At 30.7% G+C, this 12,960-nt stretch overlaps 1 protein-coding gene across 1 annotated transcript; it reads right to left on the reverse strand.

Annotated features, from left to right (window-relative positions):
* Positions 1-7,564: 7,564 nt before the first annotated feature.
* On the reverse strand, positions 7,565-9,527 carry LOC116122678 (GRAS family protein RAM1-like). The gene has a single exon (XM_031408509.1). The coding sequence runs from the start codon at positions 9,280-9,282 to the stop codon at positions 7,672-7,674; it is 1,611 nt and encodes a 536-aa protein (XP_031264369.1). The 5' UTR covers positions 9,283-9,527; the 3' UTR covers positions 7,565-7,671.
* Between the last annotated feature and the right edge of the window lie 3,433 nt (positions 9,528-12,960).

Below are 12,960 nucleotides of genomic sequence, written 5' to 3' on the forward strand. Positions count from 1 at the left end.
TGAGCCAAAAGTGGCTTTGGTTATACAACTCATTGCCCAAGTCAAAAATTAGTTTATTGTGTTTATTGATTGTTGTTTCCATGGCACGAACCACTTGTATTATTTTAAGTAAAAGATAATATTAAGACATTTTTATAGAGGAGACCAATATAAAAAGATAGGTCAAAAGATATGTAAATAATAATTTTGATTGGTTGGACTTGTGGAGTTCTAAACGAGTCAATTATTATGCCTTTAAATGATGCATAAATGTGATGGGTTGTATAAATTAATTTTTGATATAAATGAATATAAATATTTTATGTGAAATAAATAACATGACAATAAATCTAGTATATGGGTGGTTTAGTTAACTCTTATATGAGCATCAGACATGAGGCCCCGGGGTATAGGTATGTTTATCAGTGTTTTTGAAATAAATGGAAACAAATTTATTCTAACAACATAACTAATTAGATAGACATAATAATTGTTAAAATATATCAATTTAAAGTAAATACAATGTTTTATAATATACCAAAGTTGTGTTAAATAAAATTAATAATTGTACTTGTATAATGATTAATATCAATTATAGTAGATGTCATAAATCATTCATCAAACTTGAGAAGATTATTCGATATTATATGGTCTAATTATATTTTTAGAATCATCACCTTGACAATTGATATTATTTTGCAGACATGTCTTTAATATTCGATGTCAGTATTTTGTAGTAAATCGTGTATGATATTTAAGATCACCTGAGTATACAAGATCAACTATTTAAACTTACAATTATACTGACATTCTGCAATTTCTGTAACTTATATCATTTTCAAGTTATGTTGCGCTAGTATGTTTATATTATATTTTACAATTTATTATGGTTTTTGTGTTTTAAATATATATTTTATATTGAAGTTCATTTTATATTGAATTGATAATTAAACAAATCAATAAATAAAATATCCACAAATTGAACTCAAGTCTATATCTCATGGTTCTTCTCAATATTGTTACCATTTGAAATCCACAAACTAAAGTTACAAACTTTGTTAAGAAAAGCAAAAAAAAATTTGCGGATAACCCACGAGTATTATTGATAAGTGTATAAATCAATCAGAGAAAGATAAAACATTATTGAAAAATGTGAACTTTAAAGCAACAGACTTGCAGAGTCAAAGGAAAAAAAAACTGATTTTGATTATTGATAAGAGAAAAGAATTTTTTTATTATTATTATTTAGAAATTAAAAAAAAAATTAAGAATGTTGAAAAGAGAACTCACATAGAAAGCAACAACTCCAACAGTATAATTTGAAGGCAATTTAATTTAAATATTGAAGAAGTCATGAAGATACAAAGTCCTCTGATAAAATCTATTTGCTGCAATTAGAATGATCACCCACCTATAGCAAAAAAAAAAAAAAATAAAAAATAAAAATAAATGTGATGATGCATCTAAAGAAAGAGATAATTGTAAAACCCACAAAACCCACAAATCAAACAACAAAATCAATCCAAAAATCACCAAAAAGAGATAGAACAAATACAATAAAACTATATATCAATATTGTTTACTTTGTTATCACTAAAATTGAATTTGTTTTATGTGTGTGATGATTAAATGAATGGTTCGGCAGCATGTCTATAGTTATCATACTCGTCGTATATATATCAAATTAAAGCTCTACTACTCTAGTTTCCAAACATTTAACCGCTCATCAATTGTATTTTTATTGAGTAAGTTATGGCTAATTTACTACTGACTGTTAAGTGAAAACAGAGAAATAAGAGAAACCAAAATGTATGTGATAAATAAAAAAATAGTTCTATAGTGGGGCTACATTTATCCAAATTAAGCGTATAATATATCAAATTAAAGCCCTTTTTATCTAGTTTCTAAGAATTTAAACCTCTCATCAATTGGATTTTATGAGCAAGTTATGGTTAATTTACTATTGACTGTTAAGTGGAAACCAAAATGTGTGTGATGATAAAATGAATGGGTTCGGCAAGTGGGACTACAGTTATCTAAGTAAGCGTATAATATATCAAATTAAAGCCCTATCTGTCTAGGTTTTAATATTCAAAACCTTTATCAATTGGATTTTTATTAAGAAAGTATAATCAATTTACTATGACTATTCAGTGGAAACTAAATGTGTGTGATGATAAAAAATAATGGTTTGATTAGTGGGTGCTACAGTTATCCAAATAATGTATAATATATCAAATTAAATCCCTATCTGTCTAGTTTCTAAAGATTCAAACCTCTCATCAATTGGAGTTTTATTGATAAGTTATGGTTAATTTACTACTGATTGTTCAGTGGAAACCTAAATGTGTGTGTGATAAAAATGAATGGTTTACTAAGCTACATGGTTCTTCAACATCAACCATCAGTGATATTGTTAATAAATGAAATTAGTTATATTAAACAATAACCTCTTTTCATTCATGATATAGTATGTAACATAAAAAGTATCAACAAAAAAAGATAGAATAATAATTAAAATACATATCAATATTGTTTTCTTTAAAGATATTATAATGGCTTACAAAGCTACCGGTTCTACAACAAACATCAGATGATATTTGTCATACAAATAAAATTTGTATATCCAGCCACAACTGTTTTCGATATATGTATGTAACATAAAAAAATATTAACAAAAACGAGATAGAACAATACAATTAAAAATGCAATCAATATTGTTTTCCTTTGTCATCATAAAATTGAATTGGGTTTGTGTGTGATGATAAAATGAATAGTTCAGTCACAGGTTATAGTTATTCAGATTCATCGTATATATATCAAATTAAAGCTTTATCTTTCTAGTTTCCAAGATTCAAAACCGCTCATCAATTGAATTTTTATTGAGTAAGTTATGACCAATTACTATTGATGTTCATGGAATCGAGAAATAGGGGAAAATGAAGGGTGTGTGATGATAAAAGGAATGGTTCGACAGTGGGCTACAGTTATCCAAATTAAGCGTTTAATACACCAAATTAAAGCTATATTTGTCTGTTTGTAAATATTCAAAACCTCTCATCAATTGGAGTTTTATTGAGCAAGTTATGGTAATTTATACTGATTGTTTAGTGAAAACGAAATGGGTGATATGATAAAAGGAATGGTTTAGCAGTCGGGTCACAGTTCTGTTAGTTTCTAAAGATTCAAACTCTCATCAATTAGAGTTTTATTGAGCAAGTTATGGTCAAATTAATACTGATGTTCAGTAGAAATGAAATATGTGTGATTATAAAATGAATGATTCGGCAATAGGGCTAAAATTATTCAAAGTAAGCTTATAATATATCAATTTAAAACCCTGTTTGTCTCGTTCTAATAGCAAAACCTTGTCAATTGGATCTATTGAGCAAGTTATTGTCAATTACTACTAAACTGTGCAATGGAAGCCGAAATGTGTGTGGATGATTAATGAATGGTTTGCAGTGGGGTACAGTTATCCAAATTAAGTGTATGATATATCCAAATTAAAACACTTTCTATTAGTTTTTAAAGATTCAATCCTTCCATCAATTGGAGTTTATTGAGCAACGTATGGTTAATTTACTACTGAGTGTTCAATGGAAACCAAAATAGTGTTGTGATGAAAAATGAATGGTGACTGACCCAAATTTAAGGAATTCATATATTAGGACTGATAACGAAATATTTCAAATAAACCTATTATTGGAAAAACGGAATTAGCAAAATTAATTCATTTAACAATATATACTACACACATCAGTAGGACATAAACAATTAATCATTCATCTAACAAATTAAAAATCACGAGATGTTTTTACAGAAAACTATTCAACACAAATGAACTATTGCTACTATATAGATAAACACATACTCACAGTTCGATGACAATAACATCTCGATTTGATCTTAGTAAAGTACATGAACATTTCTTGAAAAACAAACATAACAAAATTTAATCGATCTTTATGTAAGATTGTCAAGGAACAATTATTCATTCGTATAACAACTGTTACCTGAAAAAGAAATCAACAAAAAGTTAATTAATTTATATTAAAATTGGTTAAGGAATACACTTACGTACGACATGACTAAAACAATTAATCAGGCAAATAGATTGACCGAACACAAACAACATTCAACCAAAATAATAACCATTAAATAGTTAGAGATATACTACAATTTCGTATTAAACTAGTTAGAAGATATACTTACAGTTCAAAAGAACAATCAAAATAACAACTCACTGACATGTTAATCGGGTATCTTTCCTTTATTCCATGTCAATTCAGAATCTTTGACCTGTAAACAACAACAAAAATATAAATAATAAAAAATCATCGATTAACAAAATCATGAAAAACAAAAAGTATTATGACACAAACTAACGTGACCAATAACAATAACAAAAGACCAGACGTATTGTTGACACAAACTAACATATTGCGATAACACACAATTGATATACGCCCTTTTATAACCCTTATTTAGATATTTCGAATGCCAACACAATTAAATACGAAGAAAAGATGTTGCATATCAATACAATGTTACCTAATAAATTATTAATAAACTAGTATGTTTTACTACTAATGCAATGAACTAGGTAATCCAATCTTTATGTCTATTTATTTAGACTTTGGAATATAATGCAACAATTAATATTGTCCATCATCACCAATAAAATAAACCACATGACCAATCACAAATCCAATGTGTCATATAGAGTTAGACCCTTAGAATGCCAATGCAATGTACTTATATAATTAGTATTATTATATCTATTATAAACCAATGTAATGCACCTATGTAACCCAATCTGTTTATATCTATTTATTTAGACTTTGGAATACCAATGCAACAATTAATATGTCTACATCATCACCAATAAATTCAACCATACAACAAACAAATCTAAGTTGTCATTATGGTTAGACCTTTAGAATGCTATGCCATGTACTGTATTATTATTATTATTAATTAATACATGTCCCATTTTTTAATTAATTAATAATAATAGATGGAGCAATAAATACCAACCCAACATGGTCAAGATAGAGCAATTGATTGGTTTTTGTCCATCCAATATGTCAAAATAAATAGCAATTTTAGAACCTCCAAAATGTGCCAGTGTCGATCAACCCATATGGGTATTCAGCCTTATATGTATATATAGATTGATTTAAGTGGTGCTTGCTTTATTGTAAGTAGTATCGACATCTAAATTTGTATTCTAAATAAAAAACTCGACTCCTTCTATCACCCATCATGGGTCATTTTGTTGAGTAAATGACCTGTTTCCCACCCAAGGTTTGGCCTAATGAACCTTTCACCACCCGTTATGTTCCGTTAGTAAATTCTGTTAAAACAATAATAGTGTTGTAAAGACGGAAATTCCATCCCTATTTGATTTAACATTTTTTTATTATTACATGAGAGCAATTATCTTTATACCCACTTTTTAATTATAAAATTACTGATATACCCCCAAACTATAAATTTCTTAATAAAACATAATAAAAACAACTCTAATTCACAAAAAAAACTTCAATTGAAGCAAATTCAATGTGGCCAACAACTCTAATTCTACTTTCCATTTGATACGTAATTATAAGACTAATTGATTTTGTTTGCAATCACTTATCAAATGAAAAGATTCAGAAGATTCTTAACATTAAGAGACTGGAAGCTATTTTGTTGTTCCATTACCTACCAGACGTTGGAGAATTGAGAGGCTAGAAGCTGCCAGTTACTTTAGATGCATTGATAATAAGCACAACCAAAGAAAGATTGTATCCACAGGTAGACTGCAACTAACACTATATAAATTTTAACACAAATCAAGCAAAATTATAAAATGCAATCAAGTTGTACGCTTTGCAGTAAAGCATAATTCCTGCAATCAAGCTATCAAGTGCTACACACCATTATCCACCTTAAAAAAAAAAAAATCCAGGTCAGTTTCTTTCCAGCCTCTCTTTGCTCTTCCTCTCGACCCTGAACCGGATCTCCCCTCTCAGCTTTTCCCAATCCTCACAAAAAACCCTAAAAACTAGCAAAAAAACCCCTTAGAAGAAGTCATTCCTTTTATTTTTCGCTTATCAGTTTCTTCCCTCTATAATTGAACTTGAATCCCCAGATTGCGCTTGATTTTTTACTGAATTTCGCAAAACCTGGGTGTCAAACATAATGTAGAGTCGATATCTCTTTGGTGAATTTTCAATTAGGGTCTTTATGTTTTGGTGACGAGATTCAACTGTATTGGATATGGGGGGACACCCATGATTGAACCCACCCAAAGTACGTTGCAAGTGGAAACTGCCAAAGGCAGTTTTCGCCTAAAACTACAGCAGTTGCCAAGGCAACTCGTGCCTAATATAAGTGAAGAAATTCTTTTAGAATTCTTCTTCAAACTCTCTAAAAATAATTGAAAGGAAAAAACACATATGGTGGTTCTCTATCAAGATACAATTTGCTTCAGAGTAATAAGTAAAGGTATTATTGCGTGAACTCATTGTATTTTAATATAAATGTGATTGCAATGGTATATGATTTTGGGATACTTAGGAATTTGTTATTCTAGTTAGTTTTTCCAACATTGGTATCAAGCCGTGGTTTATATTTTTTAATTTCTATATGTGTTAAAGCATTCAGTATTTAAATATCAATTCTGAAATTTCATTTTTTGTTGTAAGTTGTCTTTTTGGTAATAATAATATATTAAATTCCTTAGAAATATAAAGAAAAATGTTTTGAATCACAAAAAATGGAGTTAAAATGGCTTAGTATGCTCTTTAAAAATTCGGGTTTGTATGGTTGTTTTTGGGTCGGGGTACAAGTTCAGACCTGGGCAGAAGGTAGAAGAGGACCAGTGACAGGAAAAATTGTTTTAATTTCAACCTTGAAACGACTTGTCATTTGTTTTTATTACTTTTAATACAAAAAAAAAAAAAAAAACAGAAAGCATGTGGACTTGAACCCAAACTGGCAAGGCTATAACTGATTGTAAACTATTGGGCAGGATTTGGATTATATAAACTTCTACCACATTTTTTTTATTTTTAGTACTGCATTTCTTATACCATAAGTGAAAAAAATGTGGTTGCTGAGACTTGGGTTCAAGTCTCTACGTGGAAGGCAGACACTAACCACTGGGCTACAATTTGGTTTGTGTTAGCCATTCTTATAAATCCTATATATTCATGTCAGACCCAACCCAAAAACAAAATAAATGGGTTCAAGTTGATCTGCGTATCGACCCAAAACTTCAAACGGGTTAGTCAAACCGGTCAACACCTGACACTATGGTCAAACAAAGTCAACGGGCCACAACGGGTCAAACGACTTGAAGTTTATGTGAGTGTTTCAGTAATTGCATTTTTTCTTGCCCAAAAATAAGGCTAGTTGAACTTGGTCAGTTTTCAATAGATTTTGCCAGGTTTAATGGTCCAAAAGTACCAAATTATATGCCTGGAATAGTTCAAAATGATTCAGCTGGCAGTAAATGGAAAAATTTGGAGACCAAAGTAACAGATGGTTACATTTGAAGAAGTCCTTATACAATGAAATCAATAATGCCATTTTGTATAAAGGGATTATTGTTTACTAGATAATCCACCACATTATTTTTCTAACTCAAAAGTCACTTTTGTGAACAAATAATCCGTTTTGGGGAGGGTATCATCCAAGACATTAAGAAGATGAACCATTGTTGACCTGCCAAGCAGATGCAAGCATTATTGGTCTTCCTTTCCATCCAAGGAGAAGGCAGCCTTTCTCACTAGCCAAAGTGTAGCCATCACAACCATAAACAGATAGCATCATCCTAGCTTGACTCAAACACTTCATCCCCACAACTTGAAATCCTGCTCGGCCTAGTTGTCTTCTCCATTGATCTGCCCTTTCATGCCTTTCAATCCTATCAGAGCCCTCATATGCTACAATGTTTCTTATCTCTTCTGCAAAGTGAAGTCTCTCTATGTTCATCCTCTGAGGACTGTTTCTCGGCAAACTAGCCTCAAGCGAGTCGAAAATAGCAGAGTAGTAATGAAGAGACTCAAGAAATCTCCCAAGAAAGAAAGGACCATTATGGTTAGCATCTTGCTCCACCATTGTAAGCAAGGTTGGATTGAGTTTCTTGATTGCTTGGAGAATTGCCTTCAGGGAGCCTCTACTCTCTTTTACAAACTTGTGCAAGTGCATAATACTATTCACAAACAATGCTTCTCCTTTTTTCAAGTTAATATTCTCCCTGCTTAAAAGCGATGGGGTAATTGGCTCTGATATCATGAAGAACTCTAACGAGACACCTTGTGAACTAGCATCCTGCACAAGTACATTCATGCTAGCTTCAAGCTCTAACAGATTTTGATCATTGATTAATCCGGTAATTCGTATTTTTGGAGGACCCTCAGGCCTTGAAGCCAGACTTCTAATCAAAGAAGGCCATTGAAGGGTATGTTCCATTCCCAGATCAATGATGTGCAAAGAGTCTTTTCCTTGTGCAGCTTGACATATAGCTTCATTTGCAGCCATGAAACCAAAAGCAATGAAAGGAGTTGTCTGGTATAGGAGTTGAAAAGCTTCAACTTTCTCCTCCCTGGAGATCAAAGACACATCCATAGCTCCATCAGTAAATGTACCATTTGCATTGACATTCTGAAGAAGTGATAGCCTAGACGTCAACCCCATTGCAAAACAATAGGAAATTCTCTGTAAAGAATCACCCCAAGAATTTGCAGAAGCCCAAATCTGCCTAAGCATAGACTCAGCAAGCTGAGTATCTCTGCAACCAACAGCCTCAGCACAAGCCAATAACAAATGCACCAAGTGAAGCCCTTGATCCACACCATGACTCACGTCCTCCACACTTGGTACCATCTCATGAGAGGCAATCCCTAACTCTTCATAAGAGACACCATTACTTATTTGCGAATGGTCATCTCCTCCATTTATCACAAATTGGACATCTTCAAAATGATCAAAACTACTCTTGAGCCCCTCCTCAGAGGCCTTGAGATTATCATGGCCATTGTTATTATTATTATCTTTGTTGCTGTCATGATCGTTCTCCATGTTAAAGAAGCTATCAACAAACTCATCAACCTCAGAGGCAGCTAAATGAGGAGTGCTGGTGGAGTCATCGTGATCGGAAGGAGAAAACAACTCAACTTCATTCATTATCTCCTCCCATTCTCCTTGTTCTTGCTCAACTCTTGCAGGACAAAACCTTCTAATGGCAAGGTCATGATTGAAGCTCTCATAATGCATTGGGAAAGAGAAACAACCATTCATGGTTTCCATTGATTCTTCAACAACTTTTGAGGATGAATAGAGAGTATTGCCTAAAGGGTACCTAAATTTGGAGACTAGAGATGCTTTCTCAACTTCTTTTAAATATGTGGTTAAGAATGTTCTCTTTGTTTGAGGCGAGAGAGAAAGGGGAAACTAGTAAATTCTTCCAAAGTTTCAATCCAGATTTGACATATATAAGATATCTGCATTCCTTAAAACCCAGATCAACGTCAAGTAACAGATTATTGCCATCAATAAACGCTAAACAACAAATTTCTAGACATATTTTTTAATTTTCTCTTTTCTATGAAAATATAAGGTAAAGGGTGTTATAAAAGAATATTGAAATGGACTTAGGTGAAGGTGAATGAAAGGGACAGGCATGGTTGGGGGTAGTGATAACAAGCTTTGAATTTTGGTTGTTTTCAATTATTTTATATATATATGCTTGACAACTTTACATGCAATGGCCGGCCATAAAGAGGCCGATTAACCCAACACAATAAAGGGCCCCCTCTCTCTTGTCTAATTGGTGTCATGTGCTTGTCACAAATCATCCTCTTCTTGGGCGGCCAACAAACAATGAGACGTCAAAGGTGGCTTAATTGCACACCTCCTGCAAATTTGCAATGGAATCAAACCGGGGGTGGGGGGCTTTTGCTTCATTTCCTTTTAAATGATAAAAATGAGTGAAATCTTCATTCTCATACCCATTTATCAATATTGAAAAACTTTGCGTACATATATATATATACACCATGTGATTCATATGTTTATGTTATAAAATCGTGAGAACTTTTGTTAATGATTGATAGTTTTTTAAATGTGATTGAATGGATGCACGACCGACATGATTTTTCGCTCATCTCCTCACCAACCCTTGGGTTCTAAGTTGAAAATAGATAAATTAACAAAGAAGAAAAGTTTCACAGTTCACTTTTAAGGTAACTAAACCCAACAACCACTCCCCCAACCGAAATGAAAACACCTTATGTATACACCATTGTTTTCAAACACAAAATGGCCCTAACTACAAATGGGTGCATTGAGATCACAGAATGGTTGGTAATATTCCAACTAAATTATTTATTTCAATGTACTCCACGCATATGCAAAAATTAATTTTATGTCCCTTCACCTACGTTGGCATTATGGTACTATGATAGAGATGGGTAGCAAACAAGCATAACCAAACTCTATTACTCTCATGGAGAGAAAAAAATTGCAATCGATTCATATACGAACAACCGATATTACTTCGTATGTTCAGAGGAAATCATTCTTTAAATATAACGTGAAATGGATCTTATTCAATAGTCGATCAAATTGGTTTTCTAAGTTCTTGGAGGTTGGTTAGTAGTAATTCTAGCTTCTACAAAATCTGTAGAACATTTGATTCCTAGCAAGCTAAATCCAAAACGTTGAGCCAAAAGTTGCTTTTGGTTATACAACTCATTGCCCAAGTAAAAAATTAGTTTATTGTGTTTTATTGATTGTTGTTTCCAATGGCAGAACCACTTTGTATTATTTTAAGTAAAAGCATAATATTAAGACATTTTTATAGAGGAGACCAATATAATAAAAGATAGGTCAAAAGATAATGTAAATAATAATTTTGATTGGTTGTGACTTGTGAGTTCTAAACGAGTCAATTATTATGCCTTTAAATGATGCATAAATGTGATGGGTTGTATAAATTAATTTTTGATATAAATGAATATAAATATTTTATGTGAAATATAATTAACATGACAATAAATCTAGTATTGGGTTGTTTAGTTAACTCTTATATGAGCACTAGACATGAGGCCCGGGCGTTATATAGGTATGTTTATTCAGTGTTTTTGAAATAAATTGTAAACAAATTTATTCTAACAACATAAACTAATTAGATTAAGACATAATAATTGTTAAATTATATCAATTTTAAAGTAAATATCAATTTTATATATATACAAAGTTGTGTTAAAATAAAATTAATAATTGTACTTGTATAATTATTAATATCAATTATAGGTAGATGTCATTAAATCATTCATCAAACTTGAGAAGATTATCTGAATATTATATGGTCTAATTATATTTTTAGAATCATCACCTTGTACAATTGATATTATTTTTGCAGACATGTCTTTAATATTCGATGTCAGTATTTTGTAGTAAATCGTGTATGATATTTAAGATCACCTGAGTATTATCAAGATCAACTATTTAAACTTACAATTTATACTGACATTCTGCAATTTCTGTAACTTATATTCATTTTCAAGTTATGTTGCGCTAGTATGTTTATTATATATATTTTTACATTATTATTGGTTTTTTGTGTTTTAAATATATATTTTTATATTGAAGTTCATTTTATATTGAATTGATAATTAAAAAATCAATAAATAAAATATCCACAAATTGAACTCAAAGTCTATATCATCATGGTTCTTCTCAAATATGTTACCATTTGAAATCCACAACTAAAGTTTACAACTTTGTTAAGAAAAGCAAAAAAATTTGCAGGATAACCCACTGAGTATTATTGATAAGTGTATAAATCAATCAGAGAAAGATAAACATTATTGAAAAATGTGAACTTTAAAGCAACAGACTTGCAGAGTCAAAGGAAAAAAAACTGATTTTGATTATTGATAAGAGAAAATGAATTATTTTTATTATTATTATTTTAGAAATTAAAAAAAAAATTAAGAATGTTGAAAAGAGAACTCACATAGAAAGCAACAACTCCAACAGTATAATTTGAAGGCAATTTAATTTAAATATTGAAGAAGTCATGAAGATAAAAGTCCTCTGATATAAATCTATTTGCTGCAATTAGAATTGATCACCACCTATAGCAAAAAAAAAAAAAAAAATAAAAATAAAAATAAATTTGATGATAGCATCCTAAAGAAAGAAGATAATTGTAAAACCCACAAAACCCACAAATCAAACAACAAAATCAATCCAAAAATCAACAAAAAGAGATAGAACAAATACAATTAAAACTATATATCAATATTTGTTTTACTTTGTTATCACTAAAATTGAATTTGTTTTATGTGTGTGATGATTAAATGAATGGTTCGGCAGCATGTCTATAGTTATCATAATTCGTCGTATAATATATCAAATTAAAGCTCTATCTCTCTAGTTTCCAAACATTTAAACCGCTCATCAATTGTATTTTTATTGAGTAAGTTATGGCTAATTTACTACTGACTGTTAAGTGAAAATCGAGAAATAAGAGAAACCAAAATGTATGTGATAATAAAAGAAATAGTTCTATAGTGGGGCTACATTTATCCAAATTAAGCGTATAATATATCAAATTAAAGCCCTTTTTATCTAGTTTCTAAGAATTTAAACCTCTCATCAATTGGATTTTTATTGAGCAAGTTATGGTTAATTTACTATTGACTGTTAAGTGGAAACCAAAATGTGTGTGATGATAAAATGAATGGTTCGGCAGTGGGACTACAGTTATCTAAAGTAAGCGTATAATATATCAAATTAAAGCCCTATCTGTCTAGGTTTTAAATATTCAAACCTCTTATCAATTGGATTTTTATTAAGAAAGTTATAATCAATTTACTATTGACTATTCAGTGGAAACTAAAATGTGTGTGATGATAAAAATAATTGTTTGATAGTGGTGCTACAGTTATCCAAATTAAATGTATAATATATCAAATT

The sequence above is a fragment of the Pistacia vera genome, unplaced genomic scaffold (assembly GCF_008641045.1).
Source record: "Pistacia vera cultivar Batoury unplaced genomic scaffold, PisVer_v2 Contig136, whole genome shotgun sequence".
NCBI lineage: Eukaryota > Viridiplantae > Streptophyta > Magnoliopsida > Sapindales > Anacardiaceae > Pistacia > Pistacia vera.